Source organism: Leopardus geoffroyi, chromosome C1 (genome assembly GCF_018350155.1).
Source record: "Leopardus geoffroyi isolate Oge1 chromosome C1, O.geoffroyi_Oge1_pat1.0, whole genome shotgun sequence".
NCBI classification, from domain to species: Eukaryota; Metazoa; Chordata; class Mammalia; order Carnivora; family Felidae; genus Leopardus; species Leopardus geoffroyi.
This window is the reverse complement of record NC_059328.1, coordinates 184109293-184131355: the sequence shown is the minus strand read 5'-3', so window position 1 is coordinate 184131355 and position 22063 is coordinate 184109293. Positions and strand designations below refer to the sequence as shown.

The window sequence follows — 22063 nt, the reverse complement described above, 5'->3', positions numbered from 1 at the left end:
AAAAGTGACTCAGTTCAGGAACAGTTATTAAGTAACCGTCATCCATTACCTGGAAGATTTAACACACCAAGCACCCAAACAGCCACTCCCCATGGGACCTTCCCTGACACCCTGCCTCGCCTCCACTTCTGTTAGGGAGAATTTTTCAGGAGATATTAAATACTTTCTCCTGTGTAAGCTTCATTCATCTGTGGCTCTGGGGACTGGCATGGGAGCTAAGAAGGTCAGCCAGGACCTTGGGAGCTCTAAAGTGAGAAGGGAGGGACATAAGTATAATACACGTATAGAAAAGTGCATTAATCTTATGCGTACAGCTGAATAAAAACAAACATTCAAGATATAGAGCATCTCTTTATATATCAGTTATATCTCAATAAAGCTGGGGAGGAAAGAATTCAGAGGGGGAAAAAAAGGTACGGAACATTTCCAACATCCCAGAAGCCACCTCATGACCCTCCCCAGTCAATGTCCTCCCACCCAGAGAAAGCATTATTCTAACGTCCATCCCCATAGATTAATTTTGCCTGTTTTTGAACTTCACATAGGTTGAAGTATACAGTATTTACTCTTTTGTGTCTGGCTTCTTTTCTCAACATAGTTTCTGAAATTCATCCTTGTTGCTACATAGCAGTGAGTCTTACTTTTTTATTCTTGTGTGGCATTTTTTGAGTGTACCATGGTTTCATTCTTTTAAACCAAAAGAAATTTAGAAGTACTAGGATACCCCAATATTGAGAATAAGAAAACAGACACAGAGCCACAAAACCACATTGTAATCCCAAAGTAAATAAGAAGCAGATTATAATTAACTACATAATTATCACAGTATATAATTATTTCTAAAATTCATACCCCCTTTCTAAAAAAGGACTTGGGACATACATATTTTTAAAGATGGTCTTGTGAAGCTCTAAACTTACGATAAAAAGATTTGCTTCCACTGGTCACTTTGGTATGACAGCGGACAAGTACATTTAAAGGAAGTGGAACATACACTGTAATTAGAAAACTAACTCTAACTAGTAAATTAAACTTACTGGGTTTGAGGGAACCAATCTGAACAAGGTAAATTCTTCACGGTATTCTGCCCTAATTGTAAATGATGTAAATAATAATGATGATGATTTTCTCCTAAAGCTTATAGCCTGTTAATAAAAATCAAAACCAAAAATTACATTGAAATTATGTTTGGCTTCTTTATCTTTAACTTAATAGATCACTTGAAAATGTTGTAGGCTATAATTTAGATAAATGTCCAGCAGAGAGACTTTGATGCGACATTGTACTGTATAAAAACCAAACTGTTTAGCCAGCACGTGACCATGGGAAAATTGTCTCCTATTGCAAAATAGGAGACAAAAGAACGTCCATAAAATCAGTTTAGTTTTCGCCAGCTGGTTATTGTCAACTATTCAAGAAAATGTCAGAGAGGCCCTCCCTTAAAACTTCCTTCCCAGCAGGAATTCTTTTGACAATGACTTCTGTTTAGGATTTTCCTGTTACCATTCTTTCATTATTTTTTTAAAAGCATCATTGAGGTAAAGAATTGTTTCGTGTTTATATTTTTTTGAAGTAATCTTACCTCACATTAGTTTGAATATCACACCTATAGTTTCAAGAATATACATTTTTATGTTTTCTCTCCTAATGGTGTAATTAATGTGCATAAACATATAGGTCAGAAAGCATAATTTGATTTCAGGGTGAAGGTCAGTTCCCAGTGCTTTTTAGACTTAGGAAATCCACTTGTTTCTCACTGTATATTATTTTATCTTGTTTTTGTGTTTGTAGTTTTCATATTTACAGTTTTATTTTAATTCAGTGAAGTACAAAATTGTCTTGACCTTCCCCAAAAAACCCTACAACAATAACAAAGAGGAGGATGTTATTGATTCAGCCAAAACAAGTGCTGATTAATTTATATGCTTTTCTTTCAGCTTCCTAAAAGGGTTATCTAAGGATTTAGATGATCTTAGGAGACACTCAGTATTTGCCACTCTTCTTAATTGCATCCTTTTCCTCACAGGGGACCATTTGCCTAAATCTTTGGAAGGATTCTTTATCTATGAAGAAGAAGGTTCTGGAGTTCCAGGTTCCAGTAGGAAAGGAAATGATGCCATCGTAGTAGAACAATGGACTGTTATTGAGGTAAACTGCAGTTTTCTGACAGTTTAACTTTACTTTTCTATTTAGTTTTACATGTTAAAGATCTTCATTGCCTAATACCTGCAGTATCCTTCAAACACATGTTTGTGCAGAGTTCAGAATTTTATCACAAATGCATAAACAAACTGTATAGATTTGTGAAAAGGTGATTTCCTTTATTCCATGTTCAACTCCGTGATAAGATAGTAAAATAATTACCTGTACCTAAATAGCAGTAGATTCCCAAGGATTTGGCATTATAATCCTGAATAAAGTTCCCAGGCACTGAGACTCTCTTTACACATGCCATGACAACTGGTTGAAACTGAAAAAAAACTCAGTCAATAACTACTATTTTATCTCCAAGAAACCAATGTGACTGACTTTTATTTATTTATTTATTTATTTTACCTTGTGAATTGACTTTCAAAGGCAAAAATATCCAAAAGGTGTTCTCTCTCTCACCAGGCCAAATATGTACACACAGCATTGTCCTTCCTAATCAGAGATGACATTGCTGCTGATGTTGTGCACTCTGAATTCAGATGTCACCGAATGGACTGCCCTTGAGGTGTACAGACTGAATTCAGGTATATTGTGTTGTGTGTATGAGGCCCTCACTGACAGGCTGTTTCATAGACACATGTGCCTTTCTGGCCTTATAAAGGCATACAGAGAGGCATAGCTCATTTTCAAATAAACTAGAAATCCCAATGAGGGGGGAGAAAAGGATTTGGGGGGAGAGGTAAAGCTCCTAGTAAAAATCAATCAATATTTATCAATGAATAAAATGCAGGGAAACAACTCCGCATCTAAGCCCCACTTGCCTTTTACTTCCTGATCTTCACTTCCTACTCTTATCCTCACTTCCCAACCCCTGGCCCAGTGTTTCTAACCGGTATGGTCTGTAAACTACTTGGATCCACATCACTAGGGAGCTTTTCTAAATGCAGATCCCCTAGCCCCATACCTTAAAGTCTGATGCCTGAACAAGACTGAGGGAACACAAAGGAAGGCAGGCCCAAACTCTGGAGAACCAGATGGAAGCCTCTCTCCACTCTGATCCCCAGTGTCTCTACTTTGGTTCAATGGTTAGAACGCAGCAAGTAGCAGAAAATGAAGCCCAGGAAGACTGCAGCTGATGAAACTGTACTTAATGGAGCATGAACTCCCTTTATTGTAACACCCATCACCCTTTATTGTAATCACTTGTGTTGCTGGTCATCTTGCCATTAAGGCTATGGGCTCTTATGCTTATTCATGCAGGGCTGTGAAATCAAAACGGATTATGGCCCTCTGCTGCACACTCTGGCTGAGTTTGGATGGCTCCTGACAAGCGTGTTGCCTACACCTATACTGCGACATGACAGGTAATGCCAGAGTAGCCTTACAAACTCTCATTTAATTCAAAATATACTTCATTTGTTAGATAACTCAATTCAGCAAATGCTTATTTAATGCCTACAAAAAGCATTTCACTGAACTTCTAATCTGATTTCATGGACCTTGGAGATCAGCTAATCTAATCCCCTCAAGTTATAGATGTACAAACTATAACATCTCCTCCCCAAGGGCATGCAAGCAGAGCCAGGCAGGGGCACAAGACCCACTCCCAGCTCAGGGCAGCTCAAAATGCCTGGAGTCAAGGGGCGCCTGGGTGGTTCAGTCGGTTGAGCATCCAACTCTGGATTTCGGCTCAGGTCATGATCTCACAGTCGGTGAATTCGAGCCCCACATCAGGCTCTCTGCTGAGTGTGGAGCCTTCTTGGAGTTCTGTCTCTCCCTCCCTCTGCCCCTCCCCAGTTCGTGCTGTCTTTCTCTGAAAGTAAATAAATAAGCTTAAAAAAAAAAATGTCTAGAGTGAAGACTGAGTTGATGTAACTCTGCAAACAGAACAACTCAGGCCCCTCTGTAGACCTCTTGTCCTCCCCCTCCGCACTGTGCACGCAAACCAAGGGAGGCAGGAGCCCAGGCACTACTGCCTTCAGCTCTCCCCTCTGGTAAGGTGGCTGAGCTCTCCCCTGGAGCACGAACTCATTAGCTGTTTCCACTAAAATAAACTGCCTACATTAGAACCAAAATGCCATCACTTCACAAATACCAACCTTTCCTTTTCCCCTTTAGTTAATCGTACATTTTTTTTTTAGACACAGAACGAGAGAAACCAATTAAGTCTTCTGTGTAAAGAGCTTTGCTGTCCCCTGGACACAGAGATGTTCCCTCTACCTTCTTTGGCTTCCAGAAAATGATCAAGTGCCAACGTGGTCCTGCCTGGGCCGGTGACTACCTGCCAAGGACAGCACAGTACCACGTGGCCTTACCCTTTAGCAGCGTCAACTGCGGTTCAACACTCTTGAGTAATGGTCAGGTGTAGCTGAAGGAGGCAGCTCCTCCTTTCTCAGTCTCACCCACCCTCCTGCCTCCTCTGGTTTTCCCAGTTTTGCAACCTACCCCTGTCCAGTATCCCAACTTCCCCCCCACACTGTAAAAACATTTGATTGGCATGGCTTTATAGTAAAGCCGCATCTTCTTCAGGTGGGAAGAGAGACAAAGACTGATACAGAGTAAAGATACTCAAGCTTTAAAAGGAGGGGTTAGAAATAAGCAATTAATCTGCTTTTCTTCTCCGGGATCTATTGGTAACTGTACTCAAGTTGTGAATGACAACATCCTGAAGCATTAGTTCCCAACTGTTTAAATCTGTGACATAGCTGTCAGGTCACAATACAGTGGTAATGCGCAAGATTTGGTCTTTAAACGAAGCAATATGAAACACCTGGGGAGCCTATGCACCTACAAATGCTGGAGTGCCACCCCAGTGGAACAGTCAGAAGCTCTGAGGGTGAAACCATGAATCTGCACTTTCACAAGCCTCTGAAACTCGTTAACATTAGAAGAATTGTGCAGGAGGTAGTGAGAAAGGAACTCTTCTTCCCTGCCTTTCTACCCCTCATAGCCATGCCCAAGCATTGGCCTATCCCACTGCCCACTCTCCCTCAGAATAACTTGTGTATTTGGCCTTCTCATCTCTTTTTGATGGTTCTCATTGGTGTGTAATTTAGGATATCATCTGGCCCATTACAGTTAGCTCTTCCTAAGAGTACTCTTGAGTTCTGAACCTTTCGTGTTCCTTTTTCCCCAGTGAAAAATATATTCATCATTCCTCCCTCCCATTCACTCAGGGATTCTACTCTCGTGAGTCTAAATTTTTCTTGGGATGCCTGACTGGCTCCATTGGTAGAGTACGTGACTCTTAATCTCAGGGCTGCAAGTTCAAGCCCCACACTGGGCATGGAGCTTATTTAAAATTAAAATGCAAAAAAAAAAAAATAGTTTTGTCTTGAAGTATGAGTGACTGCTTGGGCACTGATTAGATAGCAAGTCTGCTGGGCTGGGTGCTGAGCCAGAAAACACAAGCTGAAGCTCCTTCAGCATCTCCTGCTTCTCATTGGTTTAGGATTGAGGACAGGATTGAGACCGAGTATAATGTGAAGGGGGAGGGTTGTGGAAACCGGAGCCACACTTGACTGGACCACCTTGTCCTGCATGTCAGACTGTATGAAGTCACAGGCTTCCCTGGTGAGGTGAGGGATCACTGGAACAAGGAGTAGCTGTACATTGTCTTTGAAGCAGAGATAACACCACTGCCTCTCCACTGTTCTAGATTCTCCTGTACCCCTGTTCCCCTTGAGGTGCTGTGGGGTCACAGTAGGCCTTTCACACCCTCCTTGTGAAGGCTTATCTTCATGTGTAATTAAAATAGCATAAGGGCTAGTTGCTGGACTGCTCATAAAGCGACTGTTTCGAACAGCAAAAAAAATGGACACAGTATAGATGTCTGTCACTAGGAATGGTGTGTGTTAAGGCTAAAAAGCTACATAGCAAATTCTAGTGAATGATTAGCTCTGGGACTAAGGGTAGGGGACAGGGAAAGTGGGAGTTTCTGCTTTGTCTTTATACATTTTCTGCTATTTGACTTTCTACAAGGAATACATATTCTGTGATTTAAAAAAATAATAATTTTAAAGAGTAAAAAATCAATCAATTACTAAAAGATGTGACAGCTGTATCTGCCGTGAAGGAGCCTGTGTCTGGTTAAGCTTAAATTTAGTATATAACCAGGCTTGCACTTGGGTTATGGCAGGTCAAACTTACATACCTGGGCAAGTATAGGTTGTACAGCAGCGTTAAAAAGAGGAGTAAAGACTGTCAAAATTAGACGGAATCTTCACCTGAGTGAAGTTTAAAATGAGTTTAAAAAGCAGCATCACCATTTAGCAGGTCTCCATTTAGAATCTGCTGTTTACCCTGGATGGGAGATAGTACAGGGGCACCTGGGTGGCTCTGTCAGTTAAGTGTCTGACTCTTGATTTCAGCTCAGGTCATGATCTTAGGATTCAGGGGGTCAAGCCCCATGTCCAGCTCTGTGCTGCCCATGTCCGACTCTGTGCTGCCCATGTCCGGCTCTGTGCTGGCAGTATGGAGCCTGCTTGGGATTTGCTCTCTCCCTCTGTCTCTGCCCCACCTGGTTGATTTGGGACTGAAGACAGGATTGAGACCAAAGGTGGTAAAGAAGAGGTCTCGAGTATGTGTACGCACATGCACACTCCCTCTCTAAAAATAAATAAATAGATAAATAAACGAAAATAGTAGAAAAATACTTTTTAGCAGTAATCACCCGTTTGCAACAAGGCACACTAGAACAAACAGTGTCTACTGTTCTTTTGTACTCAGGAATATTGTGCAATATTGATGTTTATTTTAATCCTTTACGTCTTGTAACTTGTGTTCTTCCAAGTGCCTGCAAGGTAGATGCTATAGGCTGAAAGTCAAGGTTCATTGTTACTATCCGGTAACAAAGATTGTTGATAAAACCGGTTTATCCTCTGCCTTCTTATTCTTGTCCAAATGTGCTATCTCTGTCAGTCACATGCTTGTCTTAGCTGCTGTAGTACACACAAAGATAGTACTCACTGTCAGTCATGTCATCTTTAAATATAAAGAAAGATACCATTTAAATACAAAAAAAAAAAAAAAAAAAAGAAGATACCACATACAATTCATCTTGGTCCAACTGGAGGATAGAGCCTAAAAATTTTTGGTCTAGAAGAAGAGTCTGGGATGTGAACCAAACTATTCTATAGGAACTAATCCTTTAGCAGAACCAAAATCCTGAAGTTGAAACCAGTTATCCAAGCGTGATCACTCAGCCTGTCATAAATCGGGATATTTCAGAAAATGTAAATACTGTGATTCACTATATACTAAATCAGCACTGATGATTACAAGTCAGTAAAGGAGCAGAAATAAATAACATCACTATAAAGATACATAAGCTTACACATATACTCATACCCAGAAAAACAAATAACTGTCATGACCTTTCTTTTGGGGCCCACATGTCTGAAAACATGAGTTAGAACCATTGTCAGTGAAAACTTTCTTCCTTAAATATTTTCATCTTGTACACAATCATGTCTTCAGCAATTTCAACTTTTCCCCACTCTTCTATCACCTAAACCATAACTTGAGTGGTCTGTAGAGAAGGTATTTTCCCTTCATTTCTTTCATTACTCAAATATGTCATTGGATGACATAAAAATATTTTCCCAATGTGTCCTTACACTGAGGTTGTTGCTTCATCATCCTAGGCAATATCACGCCACCAAGGTTGAAAGCCACATTGCCATGGAAACATGATAATGTGGTAATCAGATAACACTACATTATTCCAGGATTATTGCTGTCAGCTGTGAAAACTTGCCAGAATCCCTTCTTAATCGTTATCACTATGTAATTATACAAATGGGCCCAATCCTTTTCTTTTCAAGAAATCAACATGAAAATTGACATTAAACGATTCAGGGAAAATCTGGTAGAGGATCAAATTAGCTGAACTAGCAGCTAATATTGCTGCCCTTAAAATAATCACCAGAATAAAATGGAAGGGGAGCCAAAGTTCCCTCTGTTTGGCTCCCTCAAACCAACAAGGTCATTCCCCTGTCCCTGAATAATCATCTGGAAAGGGATGGGGGAAGGGGGCATCTTAACAGGAACCCACGGTAATTCTGATGTGCTTTCAGAAAAACACTGAAGTATAACCTTGCAGAGGGACCATGAAAGCATTTTAGAATACAATATAGAAGAAAGATATACGCCTTCATTTATGTCTCAGAAGACAGAATTGAAAAGCAGGGGTTTGGGGGTACAATAAATCATGTTATACTGTTCTGAGAATATAAAAACATCTGATCCTTAAGAACAAGATCTGAATAACAAAAAGAGAAAATTGCCTTCTCACTGTGATGCTGGCAGTCCTGCTCCCTCTTCCATTTTCTGCAGCCCTTGCAGAAAAGGTTCCACAGCCTTGTGGTCACCACAGCCCAGAAGCATGAGTAAGTCTGTGCAGTCACTTGAGACACTTTCGTGTACCAATGATTTCCTCTCAATCCTCAAGTGGCAGCCAAAGCAGAGCTGCATATTTATACACAGTCAGGGAAAGGCTAGGGTTTTGCGTTTAGTTCATTCTAATGTGCTTCTCTTCCCTTCCTAATTTAAATTCTGTAGAAACAGTATGGTGTAATTCCTAGTTAAGCTCATAGTAATCTTGCAGTGAGCAGCATTTTGATAAGGCCACTTTTTAAACAAGTTTATTTCTTTATTTTCAGAAACAGAGATAGAGCACGCATGGGCGGGAGGGAGGGGCAGAGAGACGGAGGGAGAGAGAATCTGAGCAGGCTCCACACTATCAGCACAGAGTCCAAGGCAGGGATGAAATCAAGAGTTGGACCCTTAACCGACTGTGCCCCAAGGCCACGTTTTTCAAAATAGTCAATTTGTCTATTGTAGATACTTCCAGTTATCACTTCCTCATCTGAACTTCAATTTTTGACATTTTGTCAGGCAGGGGGGTTGGGAGAAGCTAAACTGTGGGAGTGCTCTTTTTAGTTTTTAATACACTCATATTAATACCTGAAAAACAAATCAGGGTCATAAGCCAAAGGAACTGTGACCAAGCACATAGCTATAAAGGTGCATGCGAAAATTAATTTTATAACTTTGCTTTCAAAATGAATTTTATTTTATATTTTAAAAGCAAGAATTTACTCATTTATTTTTGAGTTGCAACATTAAACATGGCAATTAATTCATTAATTAGACGATACAAAACTGATCAGAAAATACAAATTAACCTAACAATTCTGTTTCCTCTAGTCTAACTCTACAATCATAAATGAAAGCTCTTTATAAAAGTTTTTTTTAAGTTTATTTATTTATTTTAAGAGAGTGGGTGCATGAGTGGGAGGGTGGGGAGGGGCAGAGAAAGGGAAAGAGAGAATCCCAATCAGGCTCCATGCTGTCAGCACAGAGCCAGATGCGGGACTTGGTCTCGAGATCTGAAATCATGACCTTAACCGAAATCAAGAGTCAGATGCTTAACCAACTGAACCACCCTGGTGCCCCAAGAGTATTTTTAGCCCACAAATGACTAAACAGCTACAGATAAGCCACTCATTTAGAACCATTTCAGTTGTTTTCAAACTGAATCACATTTTTGCATTTTATTTGAAAATGTTCTTTCAGTTCAACTCAAATATCTATTGAGTGCCTGATATGTACAAGGCAATATTTTACTCACTCTAGGGGCTGACTCTGGCTTCCAGGAAGGAACTCATAGTCGGCTTGGAGACGCAACACCATTACAAATAACTAATGCAGAACAGCTCATGACAAGTCCTGCAGTGGAGGTCTAGAGCATGTATTCTCAATAGGGGTGATACTGCCCCAAGGGGGTGAAAATTAGTTATAAGGGGAGGTAAAAAAATCTTAAATACTAAGTGGTTTGTGGCCCTCCAAAAGGTCACGGTACATAAACACAAACAGCATATCTTTAGGATTAAAATTTAATGGGATTGGGGGGAATTTGGGGAGAAATATCTAAAAAGTCTTTTTTGGGGAAGCAATAATGAAGAGTTGAGTATAAAGCAGGTGAATATGCTAGGGGACTTCATTGAAGGAGGAGGCAGGTCTGCGAAAGCTGTGTGTCTGAGGGGGAACTTTAGGAAAGAACAGATCTTCTGAAAGCAGTTTTAGAGAGGAGAATACTCCCTGTGGCAAATAGGACTAACTATTTACTATTCCGTTTCATCTCATGTAGCAGCACTAGTCTGTTGGTAGTGGCTGCCTGGAACACTATAAAACCAAGGATTCTGAGACTAGAACCAGGCTCAGCAAAAAAGAATGCAGTGATCAATCAATTAGTGATGCCTGCTATGTGCATAGAAGGTAGAAAGTTGAAGTATGGGTACCACAAATTATTTCCTTTCTCTGGAAATCTTAAGCAAAAACACGGGAAAATGCAAGATATATTCCAGGGAAAGTTAGTACAGGTGAATGAATTCCTGAAGACCTCTTCTAATCAAACCCAAAGAATTCAAGACTGATTTTTACCAAAGAATAAATGTGAAAGGGGAGGGATCATTTTTATCATGTGTAAATCTACAACCATTCTCCTTCATGTCACCATTACCTGTACTCATAAAACAATTTTTCTTAAATATACAAGTATAAAGTGCACAAAACACAAATGGGTATAATTGTAAACACTTGTGTAGTTTCTACTGGACAAGAAACAATATCAGAACCTTGAAAGCACTCCACGTATTTCCCCATCACATCTACTCCCTTCACTCAGAGTAACATCCCAACTTTTAGGATAATCACTTCCTTGCTTTGCCCAAGAGTTTTATCACTCTTGCATGTGTATCTAAACTGTATACAGTTCAGTTTTGCCTGTTTTTGAATTTTACACAAATGGAATTTTATGTTTGGCTCCAATGGTTGATTATGACAAGCAGCGCTATCCTGAACATGAGCAGGCATCCTAGTGCACACGGGCATGAGTTTCTCAAGCGAATAGATCTGGAAGTGGTGTTGCTGGGTCATAGGGCATTTCTTTAGCTTTATTAGATAAATGCCAGACTCTTTCCAACTAGAATGTTGCAGTTTACACTCCTAACAGCAGAATATGAATGGGAATTGCTCCAACAAAAAATATTGTCAGATTTTTAAATTTTGCCATCCTAGTGCGTATACAGTATGATGTCGGTGTGGTTTTAATTTGTATTTACCTAGTTACTACTGAGATTGAGCACATTTTCATATGTTTATTGGCCATTTGGATGTTTCTTTTGTAAAGCACCTATTTAAATCTTTTGCCCAATGTTGTCCTTATAAATAACTTCCTGCAAAAATAACCTAAAAGCTTAAATACCACTAAAGATGTTATCAAACTGTGATAGAACTGCTTTTTAATTTTGTTTTTGTTGCTTGCTTGTTTTAAGTAGTGCTGTTCTCTCTTAACTGAATTCATGGGGAGATGTTTTTTTTTTAAATGTTTATTTATCTTGAAAGAGAGCACAAGTGGGAGAGGGGCAGAGAGAGAGGGAGAGAGAGAATCCCAAGCAGGCTCCACGCTGTGAGCACAGAGCCCGACATGGGGTTCAATCTCACAAACCATGAGATCATGACCTGAGCCAAAATCAAGAGTCTGACATTTAACCAACTGAGCCAGCCAGGTGCCCCCAAAGGGGGAATTTTTTTTAAGGAAAAGCTTTCAATGATCCATCTTATATGTGGTGCTTAAATGCCGAGAGTCAAGAACTTGCCCTCTCTCTCCTTCTCTCACCATATGAACACCGGGACCTGTGTGGTCTGTTTAAATAATTTAATTGGCCCAGAAGAAAATGAACACTTGTTTTTATTTTCTTCACTATTCTCCACTACAACCCCTGCACATTATAAGCTGAAATTATTCATTTGGGAGAAGCTACATAAAAATCTGAACTTTTGCAAAGTAGTCTATGCTTATCCATTCATTATAAAGTGTTCCAGCAGAATGGAATTAAATTAGGCCACTCTTCTCTGTAGTCAGAGCTTTACTGAATTCATTCTACACTTGTTGTAGAGATAGTATGGTGTTGTGGGAAATAGAGAAGACCCAAGACAAAACTCTTAAAAACTCTGAGTCTCAAATTCCTTATCCATAAAATGGATAAAATAATATCTTCTCTGCCCACCTCAAAGGGCTATCATAAGAGGGGCGCCTGACCAGCTCTGTCAGTGGAGCATGTGACTCTTGATCTCTGGGTTCTAGGTTCAAGCCCCACATTGGGTGTAGAGATTACTTAAAAATCAAGCCTTTTTAAAAAGGGGGGTGGCTATCATAAGAAGCAAAAGTGCTCATTAACAAGGAAAATAGTGTACCAAAAGCACTACACAAATCCAAGTTACCCTTCTTCTTTTAACCTATATTTATTTTTGAGAGAGAGAGACAGTGTGAGCAGGAGAGGGGCAGAGAGAGAGGGAGACACAGAATCCGAAGCAGGCTCCAGGCTCCGAGCTGTCAGCACAGAGCCCAAATTCACGAACCATGAGACCATGACCTGAGCCAAAGTCAGTCGCTCAACCGACTGAGCCACCCCGGCGCCCCTCCAAGTTACCCTTCTTACTTTAGTCCATGAGATCTTCTGTTGTTGGGAAGCTAGTCTCTTTCTTAGTAGTCTGTTGATGCCATAGCAAACCTCTCTCCTTTAAACAACACCCAAATAGAAAGTCTTCTTTTTGCTTTCATATGAAAGGCATAGAAGACGGTAGGGAAGAGAGAAGGAAACATTTATACAGCATCTACTGTGCTCCAGGATCTGTGCTAAGAACTTTACTTCCATCACCTCACAGATATTGTTTGGACCACCTGTTTTACAGAAGAGAAACGGGAGGCTCAGAAAGTCTGAGTAACTAGCTCAGCATCACATAGCTAGTAAGCAGCAAAACTCAGATGGAAACCCAGCATTGGCCTGACTCTAAAGTCATATATACATGCTGTTTCCCCCACACTCAACATCCTCTCCAATAAATATATCACATAAAAGGGATGTGTCCCCACATTTTGTAGTGTAAAGCTGTAGAACTGGTCAAAAACTCATTTTCTTCCCCATCTGTGGCCTGATTCCTTACGCTTATGCTCACTCCCCAGACCCTATAGTAGTGTATGCCCACATTAAGAGGTGAGCATAATACCAAGACAAAGAGCAAAAGAGCCCATGTCTCAGGGACAACAGCAATACTGGTGGCCTCTCCTGCTTCTTCTAGGTCCACACTTGCCCTCTGGTGTTTGTCTGATTCTAGGTGTGAACCCGACACTGACTCAGGCTTTACCCTTTCACTCTACTTCGCCTGGTTCGGTCTGGTGAGATGCATGGATCTGACACTGGCTTCTCCCACCAACTGCATTTTCTGCTAGGCCTCACAGATCCCACCTTTGTTTTATCTCCTTCAGTTTGGACCAATGCCTCAGGTCGCACATGGACTTTGGCCTCTAGAGTCATGATACTTTCCTGGTCCTTCTGTACTAATGACCCTCCTTTCCCTTCCCCCATCTGGGCCCTTTTATACCTCACCCTGCTCCCCATCATTGCCTGCAGGGAACTTAGCCTCTCCAGGCCTGAAGTGGCTGACCCGTCCCTCATGCTGACAGTGGCACAAGGGATTATTTGCTGCCCTCAGAAAGGAAGAACTAGTGGATGGTTTTACACCTTTGCAGACTATTTCCTTGGCCAGCTTATCCTTGAAGCTTATGCTCTTGACCAACACAGGTTGTGCCAGAACTCTTTCAGCACTTCTGTGAAAATCTGCCATTTCTCAGAAGCCGTGTTCATTTTCTATGACATCAAAGCATGATTGCCCACTAATAATAGTCTGGAAGAGGATGTGAAGAGTTTTAAATTCCTCTCAGAAAAACACCAAGTTACTCAGTTAACTAACACTTTTTGGATGAAAATTGCTGTAGGGAATAGGAGATGTAGGCCCTGTCCTCTGAGTATCCAGGGCATGCGAACCCTCCCTGGTCAAGTAATGACACCACCAGTCCAATCCTTTCAGAAACTGTGCTGCAGGACAAATATCCTATCCCAGCTCAGCAGACAGAATTACCTCCAGAGCCACTGAGGCTGTGAGGCACTCACCCTTTCAGATAGTTGTTGCTCTGTCAGGCTTCTGTCCCTTAGTTCTACCATGCTTAGATTCTCTAAACCAAAAGGAGTTCCATGTCTCACAGATGTTCTGAAAATAGCAGGACCTATTTTCTTTTTTCTTTTTCAAGTTTAAATTCTAGTTCATTAACATACAGTGCAATATTAGTTTCAGGAGTAGAATTTAGTGATTCATCATTTACATACAACACCCAGGGCTTGTCACTAGTGCCCTCCTTAACACCCATCACTCTTCTAGCCCATCCCCCACCCACCTCCCTCCATCAACCCTCAGTTTGTTCTCTGTATTTAAGAATCTCTTATAGTTTGTTTCCCTCTCACTCTCTTTTTTTTTTCCCTTTCCCATATGTTCATCTGTTTTGTTTCTTAAATTCTACATATGAGTGAAATCATACATTTGTCTCTGACTTACTTCACATAGCATAATATACTTTAGCTCCATCCACGTCATTGCAAATGGCAAGATTTCATTCTTTTTTTTTTAATGCTTATTTATTTTTGCGAGAAAGAGATAGCACGAGTCGGGGAGGGGCAAAGAGAGAGGGAAGGAGGATCTAAAGCAGGTTCTGCACCGTTAGCAATGAGCCTGATGTGGAGCTCCAACTCACAAACTGGAAGATCGTGACCTGACCTGAAGTCATCCACTCAACTGACTGAGCCACCCAGGTGTCCCAAGATTTCATTCTTTTTGATGGCTAAGTAATATTCTATCATATATATATATATATATATATATATATATATATATGCATGCCAAACCTTTCCATTTATCAGTCCATGGACATTTAGGCTCTTTCCACAGTTCCACTACTGTTGATAATTAGTAGGACCTATTTTAAATCAGAATGGCCTTAGGGTGCCTGGCTGGCTCAATCAGAAGAGCATGCAACTCTTGATCTCTGGGTTGTGAGTTCAAGCCTCATGTTGGGTATAGAGATTTACTCAAATAAATAAACTTAAAAATAATTTAAAAATAAAACTTAACACTGTAAAAAAAAATCAGAATGGCCCTCAGAAAACTAGGGACATAGCAATCTCAGACATATTTCAAACTGAAGAACTTGTTCTAAGGACCTCCCCAAGAGATGGGAAGATGCTGACCTTCCACAGCCTTATCTGGGCATGTGAAGACTGTCCTATTACAGTCAGCAAAGAAGCTATCTCTGCATTTACTATTTTACCCCATTAGTAAAGGTTGAGAAGCCTGCTCTAAGTCAAACATCACATCCTAGGACATTCAGATTTCATGTATATTCACATCCTATAATGTGTTGGAAAGAACTCATTCCAGAGTCACTCACAATCCCTACCTTGACCTTCTCCTGCTTTCTATTCAAGAAGAGTAATTCTGCCCTGATGGTTTCTCATCTTTCCATAGCTCGAGGCCTGGTCCTCTCGTGGGTTTCTCTACCTGAATCACACACTTTGACCATTACCCAGAAATGTCCTCTGTATTCTCGGGTACCCTCTCCCTCCCTTGACTTTTCTCTCTGGAAGGGATTTTTGATTCCGGGACATTTCCCTCCCACTTAACTCCACCCTACATTTCATTAAACAGATAGAAAAAGTAGAAGGAAATCACATTTTTGTACTTCTTCTAGTGGCAGGCACAGCGAAGGTGTTCATGCACATCAACATATCTATCCTTCACAAAGTCATGATAGGAAATGAAGTGCAGAGAGTCTAAAATTTTGCCAAATTTTACCAGCTATTAGGTGGTCTCATCAGCTATTATGGTAGAGTTGGGATTGAACCCAGGAACTCTTAGGCTCCAAAGCCTCAGCCTTTTCCAGCATATTCTGTACCTCCCAGACAGGCTATTCTGTACACTGCTAGTTCCTTCCCTGTATGCCTGTGTCATAACCCATGTGTCCTGATGATTGTTCCCAAAAGTTACAATATACAGTTGACCCTTGAACTACATGGGTTTGAATTGCACAGGTCCACTTATAAGCAGGTTTGTTTTGATAAATATAGTACAAAACTGTAAATGTATTTTCTCTTCCTTATAATTTTCTTCACGACATTTTCTTTTCTCTGGTTTACTTTATTGTAGGAATACAGTATATGATACACACCACATACAAAATATGTGTTGATTGTTTATATAATCAGTAAGGCTCCTAGTCGACAGCAGGCTATTAGTAGTTAAGTTTTGGGGTAATCAAAAGTTATACATGGATTTTTGACTGTGGCAGGGAGGGGGTTAATGCCCCTAACCCCCTCGTTGTTCAAGGGTCAACTGTACTTCATACCAAGTCTTTTCTTCTAATCGAAGATAAGATCAAACTAAAATGAGATTAGACTAGAAGCATTCTTTTAAAAATAAAAATAAAAAAGCAGCAGTCTCTCAGTAACACTCTGGGGGAAATTTTGCGGTTTCTCAAAATTCAACAGTATCAGTAAACTGGGGATTTTCAAATGGTGTGGGGCTGACATATACCACTAGGGCCAGAGTTTCAATGTTGCGTTTGTTTTCCAGAAAAAGAGCTCAGCATAAAATGCAGCTAATAGTGAGGTTTTGTTTGGGTTTTTTGCATAATAAAAGTCGTAACTGAGCAACATTAGCTACAGACACTCCTCCCCATAAATCCATGGAGACTGTGAAAAGCATTTCACAGAAATACAAACCCCAAGTAGTCTTTGGCAAGGGGTAATTTGCCATGATGATAGTTAAATAAGGAGAATACTGAGTAGCTGACTACAAAGAAGCATCTGAAAATAAAACTAGCTGTGGCTCAAGTCCTTCAACTGAAAATGTATATACAATCTCTCACATGTGGCAGCCCAAATTGGTCTCTTCTTTTTATAAGGCAAATTTGACAATGCATACCAAGAAGCTTAAATCATACCCTTTTGACCTAATAATCCTACTCCTAAGAATTTATCTCAAGGAAATAAGTCATAAGAATAAGGAAGACTCTACATATTTTATAGCAACATTATTTAAAAGTAGCAAAAAAACTGGAAACAACCTAATTTTCCAGTCACATAGGAAAGACTTAATACATTTTAGTATCTTAATTCTTTGAGATAATCTGAAGCTATTAAGAATACGATCACCAGTGCACAAACAAGGAAAGGGTGTTCAGTGAAAAGTATAGAACACAGAAATGCAAATATATAGTGGTTACAGACCTGCAGAAATTCACATGTTGGTAAAGAAGATTAGGAGGGGGCAAAAGAAGATAAAATAGTTACGTTAGCACATTGAGATTACAACTTCTAAACAAATTTTTCTTTTGTAATGACTGTATTCATTTTTTAGGCATTTTTTCTTGTTTTTCCTTAGGAATCAAATAGAATCATATTTATATAGAATCATATTTATAATCATTTTTGAATAAGAAGATTATTTTACAAAGAATACAGGTGGAATATTCTAGCCAAGTACGAAATATAGAGGATTACTAATTCGCAAATACTAATGCTATTGTTTTAATTTGCAGTGAAGGGAATTTGGCTACAAAGCAGGTTGTGTTCCTTCAGAGACCAATTATGTGGAATTCAGCTGCTCAAACACCAGAAGTGAGTAAAACTGATGCTTTTTTTTTTAAGTTTATTTATTTATTTTGAGAGAGAGAGAGAGTGCACACACTCAAAGTTGGGCTCGAGCGGAGGAGGGGCAGAGAGAGAGAATCCCAAGCGGTGGTGTGGAGCCCAACACTGGGCTCAGTCCCACGAACGTGAGAGCATGACCTGAGCCAAAATCAAGAATCAGACACTTAACCAACTGAGTCCCAGGTGTCCCAATGCTTTATTAACCAAATGTTCTATGGAAGCATTTAATCCTTAAACTCACGTTGTAATTCTAAATGGTGAATACAGATGAGGAAATGTGGACACGATATGGAAATAGTCTCCAAAACAACATAACAAAGGAAATGTGCCAGTAACGGGTGACATGAGACAGTTCCAAAGGGGATCAAAATATGTTACCCCCAAATTTGCCACTTTGGCAAAGGATTATTTTGAGCTGAAGGTAATTAAGAAACAGACATAGGAGTAACTTTCTACCCTCTCCCTTTCTCATAAAAACAGGGCATAAATTTCCCTTTTTAAAGTTAACGTAAGGGTACCTGGCTGGCTCAGTCGGTAGAGCAGGTGACTCTTGTATTGTTATTTCAACCCCCACATTGGGTGTAGAGATTACTTAAAAATAAAATCTTTTTTAAAAAAAGGTAACATAAATTTCCACTTGTAAAGTTGTCCTCCTCTCCTATACCAGGAATAGGAGAAGACTCCTAATCACTAGAGATGATTCCTCACTGGAGACAGCACTGACTTGGGTCTACATAAATAAATCTTACTAAAATAACCTTGATCTTCCCTTAGGTTCCCCATATACTTACCTTTCCACAATTTGCTGCCCATAGAAGCTCAAAACCCTGTTCCTTTGTCTAGTCACTTCTCCACAATCTATCATCGTTTGTTGAAATCATGTATAAGCTTTCAGTCTAACTGTCTCTTTGGGTTTTCACTTTTTCTCTGTGAAGCCCCATGTACATCCAAAATAAATCTTTTCTCCTGTTAATCTATCTTTTGTTAGTTTAATTTGTAGGCCTCAGGTACTGAAATAAGAGGGTAAAGGAAAAGTTTTTTGGAAGTGGGTGTGCCTAATATTGCAACACACCTGTGCAATCTTCTCTGTCTTGACCTCTGAAGATACTTTTTTTCATTCTTAATTTTAGCTTTTATTTATTATTTTATTTTTAATATTGACGTATAGTTGACATAGGTTATATTAGTTTCAGGTGCACGACTTAGCGTTTCAGCAATTCTATACATTATGCAGTGATTACCACCATAAGTGTAGTTACCATCTGTCACCATACAACATTATTACAATGTTATTGACTCTCTTTCCTATGTTGTACTTTTCATCTTCATGACTTACTTACTTTATAGCTGGAGTTTATACCTTAATCGCCTTCACCTATTTTGCCCGTCCTTCCACCCCTTTCTCACTGTCAACCACCAATTTGCTTTCTGTATTTATTATTCTCTGTGTTTTAAATTTTTTGTTTGTTTTGTTTTTTAGATTCCACATATAAGTGAAATCATATGGTATTGTCTTTGACTTATCTTACTTAGCGTTATACTCTCTACATCTATCCATGTTGTTGCTAATGGCAAGACTTTGTTCTTTTTTATGGCCAAGCAATATTCCATTGTGTGTGTATACCACACCTTCCTTATCTATTCATTTATCAGTGGATGCTTGGGTTGCTTCCATACCGTGGCTATTGTAAATAATGCTGCAATAGACATAGGGGTACATATCTCTTTTTGAATTAGTGTTTTCATATTTGTGGGGTAAATGCCCAGAAATGGAATTACTGGATCATAATGGTATTTCTATTTTTAAGTTTTTGAAGAACCTCCATACAGTCTTCCACAGTGGCTACACCAATTTACACTCCTACCAACAATGCACAAGGATTCCTTATTCTCCACATCCTTGCCAATTTGACTGGTGTGTGGCTTTGAGTTCTACTTCCCTGATGGTGAATGTTGAGCCATCTTTTTATGTGTGTGTTGGACATCTATATATCTTCTTTGGAGAAATGTCTGTTCAGGTCCTCTGCCCATTTTTTAATCACACTTTTATTTATTTTATTTTTTTTTTTTTTGGTGTTGAGTTGTATGCATTCTTTATATATTTTAGATGTTAACTTCTTATCCTATATATCATTTGTAAATATCTTCTCCCTCTAAGTAGGTTGCCTTTTCATTTTGTCGATGATTTCCTTTGCTGTGCTAAAACTTTCTAGTTTGATGTAATCCCAATAGTTTATTTTTGCTTTTGTTATCCTTGCTTGATGAGACATATCCAGGAAAATGTTGTTAAGATCAACGTCCAAGAGATGACTGCCTATGTTTTCTTTTAGAAGTTTGTATGGTTTCAGGTCCTACATTTAGGTCTTTAATCCATTTTGAGTTTAAGACCTTTACTTTTAGAATTTGGTTTTTTGTTTCACAGATATGTTTTAATCAATTTTCCAGATAGCTTGAGAATTTCTTAAGAAAGTGAAAAGGCAAACCATGGATTAGGAGAAAAAAAAACCTTGAAATCACATATATGACAGAGAACTTGTATCTTGAATGTACCAAGAACTCTAAAAACTGAACAAACAACTCTAAAAAATAGCGTAGAGACTTGGACACCTCACCAACAAGGATGTAGATGAGAAATAAGCATTTAAAAAGTCATTTAAATCATTAGCCATTAGGGAAATGCAATGAAAACCATAATGAGATACTACTCTGCACCATTGAGAATGACTAAAATAAAAAATACTGACAATACCAAGAACTAGCAAAGGAGAAGGGCAATTGGAACATTCAAACAAAGCTAGTAGGAATGCAGAATGATACAACCACTCTGGAAAAACAATTGGAAACTGCTTTTGAGGTTAAACACACACTTACAATATGACCCAGCAAAACCACTCTTGGGTATTCACCCTAGAGAAATAGAAATTGAAATATAAATGGAACAGAAATGTTTATGTCAGTTCTATTCATAATCTCCAAAAACTGGAAACAATTCAAGTGTCTTCAACAGGTGAATGGCTAAACAACTATGGTACATTCATACAATAAAATACTACTCAGAAATAAAAAGGAATGAAATAATTATATACACAAGGAGTTGAATTAATTGCAAAAGCATGCTGATTAAAAGAAGTCAGTTTCAAAAGGTTACAGACTGAAAAATTTACCAAAAAAAAAAAAAAAAAAAAAAAAAAGGTAACCTACTGAATTGGAGGAGATATTTGCAAAAAATATATAAAAAACCTACACAACTTAACACACTCACAAAAACAAATAATCCAATTAAAAATGGGCAGAAGACTGACATTTCTCCAAAGAAGCATACAGATGTCCCACACACACATGGAAAGATGCTCAACATCACTCATCATCAGGGAAATGCAATCAAAGCCACAGTGAGAGATCGCCTCATACCAGTCAGAATAGCTAATATAAAAAAAGATAAGAAATAACAAGTATTGGCAAGGATGTGAAGAATAAGGAATCCTTGTGCACTATTGGTGGGAGTATAAATTGGTGCAGCCTCTGTGGAAAACTGTATGGAAGTTCCTCAAAAACTTAAAAATAGAAATACCATTATGATCCAGTAATTCCACTTCTGGGCATTTACCCCACAAATATGAAAACACTAATTCAAAAGGAGATATGTACCCCTATATCTATTGCAGCATTGTTTACCATAGCCAAGATATGGAAGCAACCTAAGTTTCCATCAATAGATGAATAGAGAGAGAAGGTGTGGAATATACATACAATGGAGTATTACTCAGTCATAAAAAAGAACAAAGTCTTGCCATTAGCAACAACATGGATAGATCTTGACAGTATGATGCTAAGTGAAATAAGTCTGAGAAAGACAAATGCTATATGATTTCACTCATAAGTAGAATTTTAAAAACAAAACAAATGAACAAAGAAAAAAAGAGACAAACAAAAAAACAGGCTCCTATATATAGAGAACAAACCGGTGGTTAGCAGAAGAGAGGCTGGGGGAAGGGGGATGGATGAAATAGATGATGGGGGTTAAGAGTACGCTTATCAAGGGAGGCGAGGGTGGGTGGTGGGTGTTGGGGAGGGCACCTGTTGGGATGAGCACTGGGTGTTGTATGGAAACCAATTTGACAATAAATTTCATATTTAAAAAAAGAGTACACTTATCATGCTGAGCACTGAGTAATGTATACAATTGCTGAATCACTGTTTGTACACCTGAAATTAACATAGCTCTGTATGTTAATCATATTGCAATTTAGAAATAAAAAATATTCCATTTATATGATAGTCTCAAAGAGATAATGATATAATGTGGA

The 22063-nt window shown here is 39.1% G+C and overlaps 1 protein-coding gene across 2 annotated transcripts in view; it reads left to right on the top strand.

Annotated features, from left to right (window-relative positions):
* RFTN2 (raftlin family member 2) overlaps positions 1 to 22063 on the top strand; it is a 66712-nt gene that overhangs the window by 35660 nt on the left and 8989 nt on the right. The window contains exons 6-8 of one of the 2 annotated variants that reach the window (XM_045480628.1): positions 2027 to 2148; positions 3412 to 3515; positions 17645 to 17723. In XM_045480628.1, coding sequence (XP_045336584.1) covers positions 2027 to 2148; positions 3412 to 3515; positions 17645 to 17723 — 305 coding nt within the window. The remainder of the gene's footprint in view (positions 1 to 2026; positions 2149 to 3411; positions 3516 to 17644; positions 17724 to 22063) is intronic. The other variant, XM_045480629.1, reaches the window with a different exon arrangement.